The sequence below is a fragment of the Podarcis liolepis genome (assembly GCF_965112155.1).
Source record: "Podarcis liolepis genome assembly, chromosome: 6".
In the NCBI taxonomy this organism is placed as follows: Eukaryota; Metazoa; Chordata; class Lepidosauria; order Squamata; family Lacertidae; genus Podarcis; species Podarcis liolepis.
The window spans coordinates 31,835,268-31,854,577 of record NC_139559.1 but is presented as its reverse complement, the minus strand read 5'-3'; the positions used below and the strand labels follow the sequence as shown (position 1 = coordinate 31,854,577).

Below are 19,310 nucleotides of genomic sequence, written 5' to 3'. Positions count from 1 at the left end.
TTGTAACCATTACTTGAGCAAAGCACTTATTTTTAATAGTGGAGTTTCCACTAGGTCTGACAAAGTGTCATCCATGCCAAGGTGACTGGCTCTGGAGTGATTCTGCTAAAAAATAGCAGGGAGGGCACAGCTGGCTAGGCAGGGAGGTGATGAATGCCTCCTTGTGAGAGGGAGTAGTCCCTGCCTGCTTGAATCAGGCAGCAGTAAAACCACTCCTCAAGAAACCCTGGACTTGGAAAATCTAAGTAACTACTGGCCAGGTGCCAATTTCTCCTCCTTGGGCAAGGTTCTTGAGTGGGTGGTTGCAGACCACATCCATGTGCTCTTGGAGGAAACTGATTTTCTAGATCCATTTCAATAGGTTTAACACCCAAAAAATCACTGCAACTCCTCAGAGTGCCTGGTCAGTACCTTTAAGGTCCCAATACACTGTTACATGAAAAAAAAAGTCTGACCATGTTACCTATTGGTCACATACATGCATGATCATAGAAATACATAAATGATTGTCTAAAAACAAGCATTCAACTCCTTGTTAATTAGCATCCATCTTAGACATGGGTATCAAAATGGAAAAACACTCTGGTCAGCATTCAGTTAGGACTAGGCTTAGGTCCCTAAAAAGCAGGCTTCCACAGGTTTCTACCATCTCCTTGGACATTGCCTTTTTGACACTGACAGTAAACTTCCAACCGCAAAGTGTGTCAGGTTAACAGTGTAACTTTTTCTAAGAAGAGCAGGTACCAGCTAAATAGGTCATGCTGCTTGCTAGCAAAGTCTGACTGAGAGAGAAGCAATCATGGCTGCACTTACCGTACATCAAGACGGTCTCTCTCTGTCTCTTTCAACACAATTGGTCCTCCAGGCCACCTTTAAGAGAACTGGAAAACTGGAGTCGTGGTCCCATCACTCCTCCCTGGGCTCTGAGCCTTATTCTCTTGGTGGTTCTCCAGCTCGTTCCTCCCACCATTCCTCTGCGTCCAACCAGACCATGACATTGTGGCACAGTCATCATAGATCTCTCTTTTTAAAAAAAAATATATATTTTATTCAGGATTTTCTTGTTTTACAGAAGTGTAGTGCCTCGTATTTTGTCATCATAGATCTCTAACCTGCTAATTTAGCATTCCATATCTAGAATGAAAAAGCTAAACGATATTTCTCAGAGCTTGGTTTACCCCTGCTTTCTCACTTGGTATGAGAACCACAAGTCTGCACATTTAAACTTACTTCAGTTACCTCTCAATACACTTAAACCTCTGGGGGGGGGGAGTGTTGGGTCATAATAAGTGCTTTTTTCCCCAAGGGGTATTCAAGGGTACTCAGTACCAGCACTGCACCTTTTTTTCTATGAAAAAAAAGCACTGGTCATAATAATTAGGGAGATGGAAGTGATAAGCATCACCTTGAAGCAAATTTACTAGTAAATGAAGGGATTCCGAGACTGGAGTAAAAAGGATAATAATGGGGAGGGAAACCACTTGAAAGTTAGCTCCGTTATAAAATTTTACTTAGTCATTGTGTTAAATAGAATTGGGTTGTAATTCAAGTCTGCATGTATTAAAAAATAAAAATAAAATACCAAAGACGCTTTAAAGGGGTAGCCAGTGGTGGATAATTTCAGATTGAATAATCCAGGTTAACAGCATCAGGAACTTTCACACGGTGACCATCTGCAGTCAAGACACTTGATATCTAAGGTTGCAAGCGCCACTGAATTCAAAAGGACTGACTTCCAAGTAGGCATGGTGAGGATTGCGCGCCAAAAGAACTTTAGAGCCCGTTCTGTTGCTGATACTTTCCCCCCATGATTTGGCGAGCATCTTTGAGCCCTTCAGCCTTTTTTTTTTTTTTTTAGTGCCGTCTTTCCAACCCGGTCTAAGACCAACCCTCGCCCGCCCGCCCTTCTCCTCAAGCGGCGCCGCGTTTGCCACCCATGGTGCCCACCCTTGGCGAGCTTCTCCAAGGCGCGCCCTTCAGACAGGCAGACCTGGAACGGAAACCCTTCTTTCCCGCCACCTGGGAAGGAGGCTCCCAGGGCGGGTGGTGGGCACTGTCTGAGTGTGCGTCTCTGTGTGTGTGTGCCTGTGTTTGCGCGCGCGCGCGCGCGCGATTACCTCAAGGAACCAGCGGGGTTGAGTTGCATCGCGTCCCCTTCCCACCTCTGTGGCCGGGCGCATGCGCGGTCGGCCAGGCCCTGCTCTCCCTGCCTGAGCAGGTGCAGGGATGGGCCCCGCCATGGAGCGGAGGCAGCGGGGATGCCGTGGAGCCCCTGCCTGGGGGTGCCGCCGCCTGCTCCTCCTCCTCCTCCTCCGCGCCCCCCTGCTCTGCGCTTCTGGGGACACCAGCGTCGGCCCGGTAGGGACAGGGAGCGGCGAGCCGCCTCCCTGGGTGGGTGCCGTGAGGGAGACAAATGGGAAGCTGCCGCCCGGAGGGCTCCTTCCTCTCCATCCCCGGGCGTCGCCCCCGCTCCCAGCCCCCGGGCACGGCAACCTGGGGGGGGGCCCGGCCTGCTGGGTCGCCCCCCGGCTGAAGGGAGGGCAGGTGGAGGCGAGGTGGAGCTGGACCAGTGCGCCTTCCCCAGGCTGGCAAGGCTGGCAGAGACAGGGAGGGGCTGCTGGGGTGCCCCCCTTCCTCGCTCTCCTCCTGGCACGGCGGCGTTGTCTCCAATTAAATGAAGGTGGACGCGGGTCGAGGGGCTCCTCCCGGCGCCTGGGGGGTGTTGTTGGCTGTTTTCCTTCCCTCAGAGGAAGGAGTGGGGATCTCCAGGAAGGCTGCTGATGGGGGGGAGATATGTTTGGGTGCCACTGCCTGGGAGGTCTGGCGTGGGGTCCTCAGGGGAAGGGGCCTGAGCTGCTCTCTTCCGCCTGCAGGGAATAAGGGGCGGCGGCGGCGATTGTGGGGGTCAGGGGGAATGCCATGGAGGACGGTGGCTAGGATGCGAGAGGGAGAGAAAGGTGAATCGGGGTGCCCTGGTCTAATGGAAATGGGCACATGAAACATGTGAGCCAGCTTCTCCCGGGGTGGGGGGGCGACTCGAAAATGTTCTTTCTTTTTCGTCCCTAATGGTGCGTTCATGGGAAAGATCTGCCAGTATATAGGAACGTGCATACATGTTATTGAGCAGCATGCACAGCTTTTGCGGCCAGCAGCGCAGGCACAGAGGGAGAAGTACGGCGCTGGCTAAACGTTAATGGTGCTGTTGATTTTGGGTCTGTAATTATATTCCTGTACCCTCTTCCTTTTGCTAGCTTTTTATGGTGTTGTTTGGTACATGTCTCCGTGTTAATGCCTTCCATCAATAATAGGAATAATAGAAAAACATGGTGTGAAAATGCAACCAGGCACAACTTTTAAGGACGAAGATATGCATGGTTGACAATGCACATTTTAGCGTTTAGGATGAGGTTGGCCAGTTATATGAGGTGTGCAGTTTTGTTTGTCAATATAGCTGAGTGTTATTACCTACTCGGTCTTGAATATACCGATTTGGAAGGGTTAAATTAATGAGGTGGGTAGGAGATAAGGACAGTCCCGTTAACTGCAACTGTAGAACCTTCACAGAGCAGTGACAGGCTAGCAAACCTGTGCATAAAACTTCTGATACATGGGAACTGCTGGTCTGTTTCTTAACATTGACCTGCTACTGACCAATGGTTGCTGGTGAGATGCCCCAAGGATCTTGTAGCTGACATTGCTCGCACAGCAGCAGCAGCCCCTCACATCACATGCTAAACCACTATTGACCCTGAGATCGGACTGGGGAAGAAATTTTTTTTTGTTTGCATTTAAGAGCAAATCTGCTTAATCCACGTTTTCTGCAGCAATACATGAACAACCATTCTTTGAAATAAGCACTTTCTCAGATCTTGCAGTGCTGTCCTTCAGATAAGTACTATGTACAGAAATGCATATACTCTAGTAAAATGTGCATTCAGATATATATATTCTTGAAAATAATATACAAAATGCATTAGGGAAATTTGTTTGGCAAAAAAGGTATATTTTAGGCAATATTACCCGGAAGCTGTATGCCGGCTCCCTTGGCCAATAAAGCAAGATGAGCGCCGCAACCCCAGAGTTGGTCATGACTGGACCTAATGGTCAGGGGTCCCTTTACCTTTGTTACATACAAGAGTGTATACTGTATTAGGAGAAATTTGTACGAAAAGGCCAAATTTTCGTGAACTTTTAAAAATAAATAAATCTCAAGCTGATGTGCGGATATGGATAACTGAATTTAAGACTGGAAGAAAGAGAAAGTGGAATTGGCAGGTTTATACATCCATAGACTGAGGAAACTTTCTAAAGTAGTTTGGGAGATGGGGTGGGGATGTTGTATCATTATGGGTGCAGCCAAGCATTTGGGCATGCCTCAAGTAGCTGAAATAAGTTCCATTAGTTCCATCATCCCTGGCCACTGGTCCTGCTAGCTAGGGATAATGGGTGTTGTAGTCCAACATCTGGGGACCCAAGGCTGAGAAAGGCTAATCTGTAGAGTTGGCTGTGTATGTGCAGGTGAATGTTCCTGTAATGAAGGAGCTTGTGCTAATTACATTTAATATGCTACAGTTCTGTGGCCCCAATTTGGAGAAAGTTACATTTTGGTCATTTGAAATCAATGGGATAAGTGGATCACATCACAGCTAATGTTAAGTGAAACTAATAGTGCATTCTTAAAGATGTTTCCTTAGAAGGAATTCCATTCAGTTCAATAGGATTTACTCCCATGTAAATGTGTGTAGGTCTGTAGCCTAACATTCTCTGGATAGGATTCTATGAACGGAGAAACTACCATGGCATGTGTGCACCCCCAGTGGTAGTGCTGCTGTGTGATAGCTGTGGGTGCATTCCTGCCCTTAATTATGCATGGTTAAGTTTCCTTTAATTTAATGAGTTCTGTACCTGAGTAACTGGATGCAGGGTTGCAATTGCAGAGAGATCCTCCTTTACAGTGAAATATATGCATATCTGTTCAGAAGTAATTCCCATTCGAGTTCAGTTGCATGTGCCCCAAGGTAAGTGGGTATAGGATTCCAGTCTTATACTGTAATCCCAACCCCATTTAACTGTGAGTAAATGGGACTGACTTCTGAGTAGCCATGGTTAGGATTTATATATTTATTTAGAGGGTTTGTACCCTGCTCTTTAGCCAAAAAGGCTCCCATACAATACATTTTAATACGTATATATATAGTCCCTTCCTGCACACAAAATCCAACTCAGGCCCCAGTTCTGTTCTTATAATGACCAGCTTCTGGTACAATTCAGAGGTAGGAGGTGCCTGATGGCAAGCTGATGGAATGAGCCCTGCTTCCTATCTTTCTCACAGAGGCAGTCTGATGAAATGGCTGCTTCAAGGTGAAAGTTGAGGGAGAGGAGTCCTGATGGAGCTGGTCTGTCACAGCAGAGCTGATGGAGTGAGCTCTGCTTTCCATCTCCCACTGACAAGCAGAAGGGGACAGATGGATTACAGCCTTAGTTGCAAACATAGGCTAATGGAGCCAAGTTTAATTGACAATGTGAATGATCAATAGATTAATTACATGCTATGCAATCAATAAATATATGTAAAACTATGCAGTTATGCTATCTGGATTTATGATATGGAGCAGGGGAAGAGTAGAGGAGGGAAATGAAAGCTAGAAACATAAATGTAAAGAAGCATAAAATGAATTGAAACAATAGAGTCATTAACAGTATTTACCCAAGTATTTCTTAAACTAGATATGTCCTCCTGGGTGCCATTTTTCATGAAGTTTGAACCATTAGTTCTCAAGCCATTTGAACTAGGAGTAGCTACCATTCTCAAGTTCGTTCAAATGACAGAAAATAATATGACATAATTTGCTTGAGTTTTATAGAAGCATTTACAAGAAATCTATTTGAATATAGAAATATTTGAATGAATAGTTGGGTCTCGAGCCCTGAATTATATTGTTAATGGTCAAGGTTGTACACACTACCTGGCACAGGTTCATACTGGTGGTTGTTGTTGTTGTTTTGTATTGTGGAGGCAGCATAGCTGTGTATGAAAAGTATAGAGAAAAGCCATCCTCATAAGCAATTCATAAGCAATAGAAATGAGAGGCAAATATGCTACAGGTACCATTAGGCATGCAATTTTCAAGTAAATTTATAGCTCTCCCCCCCCCCCTTGGGTTTGTCAGTCTACGGATGCATGAAGTCCTTGGTGCTTTACTTTATATTCACTTGCTAAGTACTGAAGTACTAAGTACTTTGCGGACTTCAGCATCAGATCAATGAACACAAGGTGCAGCTGTTGTGTAGGTTGACATTAACTAGCATGGGGTGGTTCTATCATTAGGCTTGAAGCTGCTGTCTCCTTGCAGAGGAGGTAATCCTAGGTTAGAAATGAGTAGTTGCAAAGTAGCTTTCTGGCATTTTTTAGTAAGACCCATTTGTATACAGTAAATCCTGCTATTTCCATAAATGATATTTCTACTAGGCACTTATGTGAATTGTTGAAACAGGCCTAAAAGGTAAATACAAAGATATATATATATTGCCATTTTTAGGGCAATTGCCTGTTTGCTTTGAGCCTTAATTCAAATCTCTGAATATTTATTCTAAAGTTCAGTTTACATTGCTAGACATTTGTTGGTGGTTGGTAGTTCTTTGAAACAAAAATATCTCTCCCCTTGCACAAACTCTTGAGTTTGTCTTGAGTGACAATATCAGAAAGATTTCACCCAACAGAAATTACACCATAGTTCTTCCCATAATCCAAACACAGATGTGAACCAACGTCAGTTTAGGTGATAATGAATTTTTTATCTTCCCAAGATCCTTTTTGTGACATGTTGAAACAGCAGTCAATATATTCCATCTGAAGGAATTGTTTGCTGATGCAGCATGTGTTGAGATTGGGCTGTTAGTCATTTGAGGCATGCATTGTAGAACTCATAGAAGCTTTCCTTCAGGTATCGGTTTGTCTGCTCATAATTAAAATATAATGCAAGAGAATATAAATTATTTAAATCTCCATGAAACTGAAATTGTTGCAGACCAGATATGGCTGTCCTGCTTCAAGCTACTGGTCAACTGAGGCAATCCTTATAGGGAATACAAAATGTTGGAAGGAGTGTTTAGCACAGCCCTCCTCAGGTGTATGGAGCCAGCTATGTGGTTCTTTGGATCACAGCCATTTTACTCTAACCATAAGAATCAATATCATGCAGTTTCTAACACTAACTGTAGAGTGAAGATAAAAAAATTCTTTCCAGTAGCACCTTAAAGACCAACTAAGTTAGTTCTTGGTATGAGCTTTCGTGTGCATGCACACTTCTTCAGATACCTTCAGATAGAGTGAAGAGATGATCATGTTAAAATATTCTGTTGGATCATTAGGAGTCCATGTCTCAGCTTCCATTTTACAGGGGTAAATAAATACTGTAACTGTAACTTTCTCCATAATCACAGTAATGTTGAGTTATGTGGTTACTGCTCTCTCCTTTTCGGTTCAGTTGTTTATTTCTGTTCTTAATGTACCTTGAGAAGCTTTAAACATTGTCCTCTACTCTATTGACTTGATGTCTTCATAAAAATAATTTTCACATTTAAGTTTGGTTTTCTTTGACTTTGAAGTAGCTTTGACTTTAGTAGTTTTGATGAAGCTACTAAAAGTGTTATTAAATACCTTTCCTCCACAGCAAGTTCTGTTTAACGTTTCCAGAATTATGGGCAGCATCTAACAAAATAAATTGCATTAGCACAAGGATTTGTGTTTGTACAGTGAAGCTCCCCTTCCTCTCTTTCCCCCTCTTACACACCACAAGCCTTCTCCAGGGGTTGGGGGTGGGATGACACAGAATAGGTTTAGGGATGTAGGGGGAGGAGAGGATGGAGAAGTTCTGTTATACAACCTGAAATCCTTGCACTAACATAACTAATTCATTGGGTACCATCCTATGTTACTTCTTTTTCTTATGGGAAATGTTTGTACATAACATACGTGTGTGATCAGTTAGGCTGCAATGTATGCTAACGTCTATCATAGTTTGTTTAATATCAGTCTAAATTGGATACATCAGTTTACCAGTTTTTGGCAGTTCACCAAAGACCTCCACTAAACACATTCTTATTATGTAGTCCATGTTCTTTCACCTTGCCATAATCTGTTATAATTTTGATATTGAATTCCTGTCTACTATATCAATGACTGAATATTTAAAACATTAGGCATTTTGGGGGCAATAAGTTAAAGATAGATTCAAGCATGGGCGTATCCAGGATTTTTGTTAGGGGGGGGCAGGCCTTTTGTTAGGGGGGGCAGAACCTCAGTTTGCTATGTATTTTTATTGAATTTTATTGATGGGGGGCAGCTGCCCCTCCCTGCCCCCCTTGGCTGATCTGTTTCAAATGCAACACTAAGCTATGGCTTATATAGGAAACCATGAGTTACTGTGGCTACCAGTTGTCCCACAGACAATCAACAAACCATGGCTTATTTATTTGAAGCTTGGTTTGTTTTCCAGCTACTTGAACCTTTGTAGCTTGATGAGCTCTGAGGTTAGGTGGCCAAACATCCCATGGTTAAGGAAGGGTGCTAGTTTCCCACATAATATCAAGTCATAGTTAAAACAAAGCAAGATTCATAAGCTAACAACAAGCCATGGCGTCAGATTGTGGTTTGTTGGCTACAATTGTACCATAGTTGAGCCACTGGGCAATGTTCACACAGAACACTAAAAAATGACTTAATAATCCATGTGAATCAGGTCAGTGTTAGCTGGTTTACCCCTTTTCATCTATCCAACAGGAAAAGTGAGTTCTGTTCAGTGCATTCAGATTCTTACAGAGGCAACACTAATATTAGAAAATTATTTAATATAGCCAACTAAGGAATTAAATAGTGTTTCATAGCTGAAGCTAGAAAAAATTGAAACAAAGTAAGAAACATTTTTTCCGATGACAGCAATAGGCTTTCTGACCACTGTCTTCCAGGGTGGTACATAAAATGCCAACTGTTTCAATTTCCCAGAACAGAGATGAGTTTTCTGGAATATTTGTTCCGCCTATAGTTTTAATGTGAAAAATCCAGTGAACTGTTTTAGGCAGGCATTTGGATTCTCAGTCCCTCCCCCTTCGTTAATATTTTGTTTGAGTACATTTCCCTATACATTTCTGGCAGTATCATTTATATGAACTCATGCACCTGAATGTTTTAAGTTCTCTGCTTTCTGAAAAGTTAATCAGATTAAAAGTATATAGAAGAGGGGGGAAATGCTTTATGCATATTAAAATACCTTGGTCCTATAATTTGGACCTCAAAACTCATGAATGGGTTTTAATTATTAAGTCCAAAAGAAATCTTGTAACCCTGGAGGGGGGGAGTTTCAGATGCTTGGGTGAAAATATAGAAACACTAGTTTCTGCCTTAGCTCTGCCACTGCAGGAATTAAAGTACTAAATTGGTCATTTTCGTAAAGTTCAGGGAACACTGTAAGAAATGTTAATGCACTGTGGGGTTTTGAATGCCACTTTACTGATTCTGAAGGGGAAGCTGTCAATCCTGTCAAAAAACTAATTTTATCCCATTTTATATGGCTATTCTTTTTTATATAGTTTATAGTCACCTGAAGACTGGGGAAAAACAAAACATTCTCACCTTCAAGCTTTCTTTTGCAGTGTCTAATCACCCTTAATATGCTGTTGTTGGCATCTGTCTGTGTTGGCAGACAGGGCGGAGTGTGCCTTTGGCAGTGAAGTCACTGTTAGAAATTTACAGCGCCTGCTGTGGCTGTAGAGACCGATACAGGAGAGACATGTTTTGTTGCAGTTGGGGCAGATGAAGGTATCTGGTTATGATGCCACAGACGCACCATGACGTTTCTTCTATGCACTCCTCCCAGTGGTCATTCCTCCTCTGGCCACTGCGATGGATTCATGACCTGCCTGCCTGTCTTCAGGCACTGCGGTTGTTGATGCTGCCAGCCTTCAAGTCACGTTTGTAGACATCTTTGTAACACAGAGTTGGTCTGCCAATGGGTTTGGTGCCACCCATAATAGTCCTCTAACTTAAATGTGTTATAGTTTTGGAAATTGTCATCCTGCAGTCGTTCTGCTAGAGTTGGAGAAAGTAATGATGTGCCTAGTATACAGAGGCAAATTCTTAAACATCCTAAGAAAGCTGAAAGATTTCTGAGACCTGTCTTAAGGTCAAAAGCGAGTGCAGGTAAAATTAATATTTTGCATTCTGAAATGATGGGCATAATTCTTAGTTCTCCAAAATGTACAGCTACAGGAGAGTAACAAGGGGAGAGAATATGGGGGATCCATCTGTGTTGAATACCAACTGCCTTGACGGCAAGGCCAGCCTGCAACACAGCCATTTATGTCTACCATTACCTTTGTGGGTTGATTTTCTGCCTGGGAGGGTGCAGCTATACAATTCCCTTGTCATCACTAAGTGATTTCAGCCTGCTTTCTCTTGTCTCCCCTTGTCGCCTAGCTCTGCCCAATAATTGCTTTAAGTGCTTTTTATTTTTGCTCTCTTGTTTGATTATCACACACACAAAAAAGTGAAGAGAGATGCTAAACTTTTAAAGCTGAAATTAAAAGGGAAACTCGTAGTGGTGGGGGAAGTAGCCCAGTAAAATGGCACTTACCAGGAAAGTCATGCCTTTTTAGTTGGTGCTAAAACACCAACAATTGTTTTAATAATTAAAATGAACAAGCAAAAGTGCACTTTAGTGCGAATAAGACAGATTTTTAAAATCATCATCATCATCATCACTCTCACAAAAATGGCATGCACCAGGTGTACCAAGAATGGGGAACCTGTGGCCCTTTAGATACTGCTAGACTACAACTCCCATCACCCCTCACCACTGGCCATGTTTGCTGAAACTGAGGGCAGTTGGAGTCCAACAATATTTTTTATGGCTGCAGGTTCTCCATCTCCTAATATAGATGCATGGGGATAGCCTCACTTGCTCGATAAAGCACAGCACATATTACAGCTAAGGGCTGTATCCGTACCACCCGACGTTTTCAGACCCAAGACAGGGACATACTGTACGTCTTCTGAGATGATCTTCTGGGTGAGTCACATGACCCATGCCTTGCTCTCGCCACCCCCCAAAAGGCAAGGGCAAGGGTATGGCACTCAAAAGGGTTGCCGCAATCTTGCATGGAAAAATGGGATATCCCATTTTTTTCTGGGGCACCTAGCAGGTTTCTGGTGCTGTGCGTGTGGGGACCCACTAGGATAAATGGGCTTAACATTTCCTTTCCTCCCCCCCTCCATCTCCCCAAATCTGCTTTGTAGGGTCCCCAGCCCTTTGGAGGGTGCACATGGGGGCTGGAAGAAACAGGGCAGGAAGAAGAACTTCTGTTCCGCAGGTAGAACTCCAGTGTTGTTCAATACAATCAGGTTTTCTGCAGAAAAAAAGATGGGGAAATCCTACAAAGATGGGGAAATCCTACAAAATGATGATAACAACATATAGATGCCCCAATTAAAAATGAGTTCCAAAAACATGATAATTTGGCTTGGTAATTTGGTGATTTGGTAAAATGTTGGTGTGAAAGAATTCTAATACTTCCTGCTTTTAATAAACACACCTTGAAAAAATATGAAGGGTCTAGCTTCTTTCTTTGAGGAAGAAGGTTGCCTACCATTGATGTGTTTTTATTTATTTATATTTTAATAACCACTTACACACAGTTCTCAATGTGATGTGAAATAAAAGCACCTTAAAAACAATTAAACGATTAAAAATAAACACACAAATAACATATATCCCAATACAGAATAGACACCCATGGCAGAAACCCATTCATGTAGCTGGAACAAAAATGTCCTCAATTGTTTCCAGAAAGTGTAGCCAGTGGGCACTTGCTGTATCTTGTCAGGAATACTGTAACACAGAGCAGGGCTTTCGGTGTGGCTGCCCCTGTTCAGAATTACTGTGGAGCAGGCCTCTGACAGCTTTGGAACTTGCAGAATAAGCCCTCTCACAGACCACAGTGGCCTAAAAGGTGCATAAAAGCTAAAGGTGTATTGGCTCCTCCTCTTGTATGGTTAGAGGAAGCTTGCCCAAGCAATGAGAGAAGAAGGCATGTTGAGATTGTTGTTGAGCTGTATTTGTGGTAAATTGAGATCAATATGTCAGAACTTTTTGGATTGCAAAATTGGGCTTTTGTGATCAAAGATATCTATGATCTTAGTTTGGAGTGTTTAGCAATTGAGATCCTAGATAATTAGCAGAGACAAATAAGGTAGGATTTTAGTTTTGAAAGCATACCCAAAGAACAATCCTCCTTGATTAGCAATATAGGAGAACACTGCCTTTCAATGATTTGTACATGGAACCAACAGCTAGCCCTAAAATTGATGATACCTTATCCTGGAAGCCCCAAAAATTATTTGTGTAGCTAACTGATGAACAGATGTTGTGTCTGACTAATAGCCTTTCTGTGGCTTAATGACTCAGGATTTTGTTTTTGTCATTTTGATACATCTGGAATCTAAAAACTGGCTGGCTGATACCTCTGCCCACCCCCCACCCCTTTTTACTGCCTTTATATATTTTCAAGAATGCAAAATGAGAATCAAAGGAAAAAGAAAAACCCATAACAATAAAGCACCTCTGCCTTGAAAAAAACAAGGGCATTGTCATGTAGGAATCCTACCAGTATGCAGATTTGATGCACAAGACCTCCAGTATTTTCAGGTGCTTGAGGCACTTATAGTAGTGCTGCATGAATTTTGTGTTTTGTCCATTAAGACCAGAGCTTTTAGTGTGATGATACCTGCCCTTCAAAAGGTGCTTGCAATGAACACCAGGCAGAGACCTACAATATGGCATTTAGGTGCCTGCTTAACAGATACCTGTTCTCCTAAGCTTTCCCTGAGAGGTGATCCATCTATATTGATATACTAATTGGTTTATCCTGTATTCTGCAGTGTAGGTGCTAATGGAAATGGTTGCAAATAAATAAATATGTGGTCACCCTGAGCTGTCATGTAGTAAATCCTCTGAAATGGATGTAAGTCAGTGTTGCGATGCCATTGTGCATTAATTTTTTTAAAAAATTCTGCCTTATTGGACCTAATGACATAAATTAAGACAACTTGTGTATTTTTATGTATTAAGTTAACAGCAGAGCAGGATTATGCAGCTTTCAAATTAAAGCAAAATACATTTCTAAAATATGCTCAACAATGTGCAAATTAGGTGGGCTGGCTGTATAGTTGAGGCAGAGGGCACCAAAGCTTTTTTCTGCCTTTCAGGATGGCTTGGCTCAAATTAATGAAGTTTTGTTTTGCAGGCTTCAGGTGAGACATTTGTTTTGGATTTCATTAAATCGAACTGTCTTGAAATATTTTTCATTGGTAACTGCAAATATAAAATCATTTTGCAAACAGCTCAAGTGATTATGATCAGTGCCTATCTACTGAAAATTAGTGGCCATGTGTATCCAATGGGTATAAATTTTAATCTAGATTGTTATGGTACGGTAATTCCTATATATGTCTAACCCCATTTAATTTTGATTTCTTCAACTCTTTGTCATATCAGTACCTGCTGTTATTTTTGTCCTGGACTGTTGTTCTGGGATTGAGTTATTTAGCATTTTAAATGCAACATAAATACCTCAATGTGTGTGTGTGTGTGTGTGTGTGTGTGTGTGTATGAACAGAGTCATGCTTGTGAAAATCCATTGCACGAGTAGATGGGCACAACTGGATATTGCTATGTATTTATGAAAGAGAAAATACAAATATAATTGGAGAAATGTTGCAGTATATAATAGCTTTGTGGGGATATTTGATATAGAAACAGTATGGAATAAAGAGTTCAATCCTAACCCTCTTTCCAAGTCATAGTCCCAAGCATTATCTCTTCCCTGCATCCCACCCTGTCCTCCTCCTGGTGCGGCTGCATTTTGTGAAGAAAGAAAGCATGCTATTTTTAAAAAATGTCACCAACGCAACATTTTTAGTCCTCAGAATGTAGACTATTTTGAGTAAATTACTACCGTAGTCTGTAATAGTTGTGCAGTAGAGCTACATTGGTTGATGTCAAAACCTAAGACATTACTGCTACATTGAAAATATGTTGAATTGGTTTAACTTGTGAGCTCTGCTCTATACATGACAGGTCTGTAAACATCTTATCATCAGAATTTGCAAACACTGTGTGTGTTATGCTGGTAAATCCTATGTAGGTAGTAACACCAGTTAAGATTGCTTTATGACTTACTTTCAATAGAGAACTAACTTTTTCACTTTTTAATCTAATATCAAATTTTAATCCTAGCTGTTTGCCTAAGAGTACACATTCCTTTTAGAATTCTATGGACTAATGGTGAATTCATTCCCTTCCCCCGTTTTATATGCAATAGAGGGAGATCTTAAACAGGCACTGTCACATATAGTTTGAACCAAAGCTTTGTTTGGAAACAGGACAGTCCTTTGCTTGAGGCTGCCTCCAGTCAGACTGGACAGCCGTGGTCGAGACTAGAGGAACAAATAGCCTGATCTGTTATAAGGCAATGTTTTAATTTTTCTCTGTGAATGTGTTCTTAAAGCCTTTCAAGTATTGGTCATATTTAAATACATTTATTTCCTACATTGTCTTGTCAAACCCTAATTTGATTCTCATTGGAACTCTATATAACACAAAAACCATGCGGACTACTATCGTAAACAGGTTTATACATTTTGGGTATGACAAAAACACACACACCAAGATTGTGAAAGAAAAATGTGTGGGCAATCTACCTACCCTCCACCCTCAGAACCACCTGGCATATACTTTAAAATAAGTACATCAGCTGAAATTGAGATATGTACACTAATGACCTGTATGCAGACAAAAGAGATAAATTTGCACACAAACTGTAATTCAACCACCCCTGGGAGGTTAGCAAACTAGCACTGATTATGGCAATCAGGCTTTGCTCATGTTGTACTTTTATTGTTATCCTCAAAACAGCATGTATTCAGATATACCAAGTAGAATAAATGAGCTCAAAATATGCAGCAAACTGTTTCAGCTTTGGATTTACAGTGGTACCTTGGGTTAAGTACTTAATTCGTTCCGGAGGTCCATTCTTAACCTGAAACTGTTCTTAACCTGAAGCACCACTTTAGCTAATGGGGCCTCCTGCTGCCGCTGTGCCGTTGCCGCCCGATTTCTGTTCTCATCCTGAAGCAAAGTTCTTAACCCGAGGTAATATTTCTGGGTTAGCAGAGTCTGTAACCTGAAGCGTATGTAACCTGAAGCGTCTGTAACCCAAGGTACCACTGTATATTAAAATTAATAAGAGTGTAACACTTTAAGAATAGCACATCTAACCTGCTTATATATACTGTCAAATCAGACTATGTTGTAAACGTGGTTTTGCTTTACCATATTTTTCAGAGCTGGTTAAAAACCTATGGTTATCTGCTCCCTTCTGACACCCGAATGTCTGCTCTGCACTCAGGAAAAGTTATGCAGTCTGCAGTCACCACTATGCAGCAGTTTTATGGCATCCCTGTGACAGGAGTATTGGACCCAACGACTATTGAGTAAGAGTTACTTTTGTAAACAGTTGAAAGCATTGTATTCACCAAAATAATCATTAATTGCTGGATGAAATCCTGTATAATGTGGACCTGCATAAATTCACTTGGTGCTTATGTATTCTCTGGAACAGAACATGTCTCTGACTCTTGGCTCAAATGGCCAACCAAGCCCCATTTCTTGCTAAATAAATTTAACTGGAAATGAACTGATCAACTAACATAATCCATGTTAAATCCAAAATAAGTGGGTTCATACAGGGATTTGTGCTGGTTTAACTAAATCAGTTTAACAACTGGAACTCTGACATGCAAAAACAACATTGTGTGCAATGTATAATATAACCATTATTGGGTTTTGTCTAAATCCCATATATACAGAGGAATTGCAGTTCTATATCTTAAACCATTCTATATTCTGGAAGATACGCTATTTCAAAACGTGTCTCTGACATAATCTGAGCCTGATCTTTACTGATTTGCATAGTGCCAGATTGCATGAGATGTTATTAATGAGCACACGATTTTTCTTGCAGAAATAACTAGCAGGGCAGGATGGTTGTGGGGAGTGATGTTCCATATTGGAACCCTGGCATGGAGCAGAGAGTTATTTAGCCCTCTACTGTGGTGCAATTGCAATCTGGAACAGGGGAACCCCATTCCTTCAATTTACGTGGGCAGAGGAGCATTAGCTACTTCTGAAAGAAAAATCACACATTAAGAGCAAATAGTTTGGCTCTTATGTACACATAGTTATATGAATGTCAACTTTCCTCCCTTCCTGCTTCCTACAGCTCAGAATGTAGATAAACTGATTGGTAAATGTATTGGTATTTTTACTTTTGTCTAATCTATAATGGTCAGCTCCCTCGGCCAATAAAGCGAGATGAGCGCCGCAACCCCAGAGTCGGTCACGACTGGACCTAATGGTCAGGGGTCCCTTTTCCTTTACTAATCTATAATGGATCCAAGTCATTGTTAAAATTTTGTTTTAAGCTCCCTCCCCACTTTCCTGAGTGATTTGGAAATTCCAGAGACAGGTGCTTTTTTTGTTTGTTGTTGCTGTTGTTCTGCGGTTTCCCTGTGAAGAAAGAGAATCCTGAAAATGTGTGGTGCCTTGAAAGGATAGGAGAAACTGCATGCATGAATGTGGCACTAGTTCTTAAACCTCTTCAGTCTCCAAAAACAACAGCAAGCCCTCAAGATTGCTTCTTGCTACCCTGCTTCAAAAACTCTAAAAGCTCTTTTTCTGGCCCAGTTCAAGCTGCCCTTTTCTTTATTCCATTTCAGCGCCTGCCCTCCGGGCAGACCACCCTTAGGCAGGCAGGTGTAATCTGCATTCCTAGCTTATCTCGGTGGCCCATTAATTAGCATTCATTATTTGTAGCTGAACCACCAAACAGGACAGCCTAGCTCATAACCATTCCATTTAGCATATTTCCCAGACTCACTAGGGAATATTTCACTTCCTAGGTGGATGAAGAAGCCTCGCTGTGGTGTTCCTGATCATCCCCACCTAAGCCATAGACGAAGGAGCAAGCGATATGCTCTAACTGGACAAAAGTGGAGGCAGAAGCATATCACATACAGGTGTGTATAATCCTGTATTTTAAAGTTCAATACATAGATATTCAACTGAGTTCTATAGGGTGTGTGTGCATGTTTGTATGTTATGTAGCAATCAATATCCCTAGGTAATTTTGACTTATTTAATAGCCTGCTGCATATAAATGCCCAGGATACACATTTTCAGTAAGGATAAGCAATTGGAGCCACCTAGTCCAAATCTCTTCCCTTCAGAGGTACTGTCTGCTCCCAAATCGCCCCAGAAGACATGTGACAGGAGTGGCAAGTCAAACCACTGTCTCCCAGCTTCTGTTTCCTATCTATAAAATGAAAATACAGGCAATTACCGAAGCATTATATTATATTGTATTACATTAGTAACCATAGCATAAGTCATGGGTTTGAGCTTTTTTGCTTACATTTTTTGGATATAATTAGTCAGGCTTTTTGTTAAAAAACAACACAATTAATGAGTGACTTGGACATAAGTGGACATTCAATGCAGCAGGTAGTCTGATGCAGGCAAAGCTTGACTGGGTCAGAACTGCCAAATTCCATGTATAAAATTAGCTTAAAATGGATTTCTCCTTCATTGCTAACTGCAAAGGAATTTATAAGTAAAAAGACAACAGGGTCTTTTCTTTCTTTCTTTAAAGCCCTTTAATCATTTATTTTTGCTATCTTTAATCTGATGTCTGACACACTTACTCCCTCTAAACTTAGCTGAAAAGGTGACTTTGTTAGTTATTTTATCTTAATTTATTCCAACCTTGCAAGATGGAAGTGATTGCAAAGTCTGCTTCAGGGAGAATGCTACATTTCAGTCTGCCTAAGTGATGAATTTCAATAGATAATGGTATTTTTAGCTTACTTTATAAAAAAAAAAGTAGGAGCCAAAAGTTCCATATAAAACCGGACTTAAATTAGGCTCTCCATTCCCCTGTATTCTTTGCTTAGTTATTGGCAGAATGTCCATGAATGCATTCCTTTGTGTGTGTTGCCCTTTTCATTGAAGTAATGGGGAAATCCCTTTGAAGTGTGACAGCTCCATATCTATCTTGACAGTTTGCCAATTCCTTCCTCAACCTCCAAGCATGCAGCAATATGGCTTCGCCACCCTTCTCTCAAGCTTGCTGTGGCACAAGCAGAGAGTGCTGTTTTCCTGTTTGTTACCCTGGATTGGGATAAAAGTGGACAAATTGAACACTTTCCAAGAGCCAAAGAGTCATACAGATTCTCTGTACTGGTGTTCTTAAAGCAACAGATAGAGATTTGGGATTCTTCAAGATTTGGGATTCTTTAAGATACTTGGCCACCTGAAAGACTTTGTACACACCTCTAGTATGGACACAGCTATCAATCTAATGATAGCTGCTATAGTAACAATATCCTTCTTTTAGAAAAGAAGTAGATTGCTCCACCTCTCTTGGGTTGTGTTCAGGTTTAGAATTGTAGAGTGGTGGCCAGGAGCAAAAGAGGACAGGGCCCCTGCACCTTTACACCTGCTGAAATTTAGCCTTCTATACAATTATCAAAAGTGCTGAACCCCTGCTTTCTTTTGCATCACTCATAATGTGATAAGATAAGCCACTTAGTACAGATCAGAGAATGACAAGCACCAGACTACAGTTTCATGCAAAAGTGCTTACTGTTTGTAACACGTTGGTGCTTCTGGAAATAGATGTCTATGTTTGCTATTTATTTGTGCATGCTTTATGTTGTTTATGGGATGGCATTAAAGGGCATCAGCCCACATGTGCAACTGGCTTCCACTCCATGTGCAACACAAACAGGACTTCCATTCCATTTCCTTCCCTGTACTTCTAGCAAAAAGTGTGCTAGAATGTCCCTGTTTTCTGAGGAATGTTGGAGGGTATGTGTTTGTAAAGAAATTGCCATCCATTAACATAGAGTTTTACAGGTTTTACAGAAATGTTTGTATTTAAAACTATTTGGAATTTTTAAATGCAGATTAGGGTTATTTGCATAAGTCAATTTGTATCGGAACATTTTCTGATGCCTTAGATTTGAACATGATCTAATTTAGTACTATTATTATTTTACTTGTGTTTAGTAAACCAGAGATGACTAAGCTCTGACTCTCTGGAACTTGCTCAACTATAGGTCCCAAAACTAAAGATAATAGCAATGAAAATAATTAATTACAACCTTGAGACTGCTTTGTTGTTGTTGTTGTTGTTTA

The 19,310-nt window shown here is 41.3% G+C and overlaps 1 protein-coding gene across 2 annotated transcripts in view; it reads left to right on the top strand.

The window, feature by feature from the left end:
• The first annotated feature begins 2,145 nt into the window (after window positions 1–2,145).
• MMP24 (matrix metallopeptidase 24) overlaps window positions 2,146–19,310 on the top strand; it is a 34,723-nt gene continuing 17,558 nt past the window's right edge. Inside the window, exons 1-3 of one of the 2 annotated variants that reach the window (XM_083508471.1) lie at window positions 2,146–2,391; window positions 15,399–15,547; window positions 17,015–17,131. In XM_083508471.1, the coding sequence (XP_083364597.1) occupies window positions 2,227–2,391; window positions 15,399–15,547; window positions 17,015–17,131 (431 nt within the window). In that variant the 5' untranslated portion in view covers window positions 2,146–2,226. The remainder of the gene's footprint in view (window positions 2,392–15,398; window positions 15,548–17,014; window positions 17,132–19,310) is intronic. The other variant, XM_083508472.1, reaches the window with a different exon arrangement.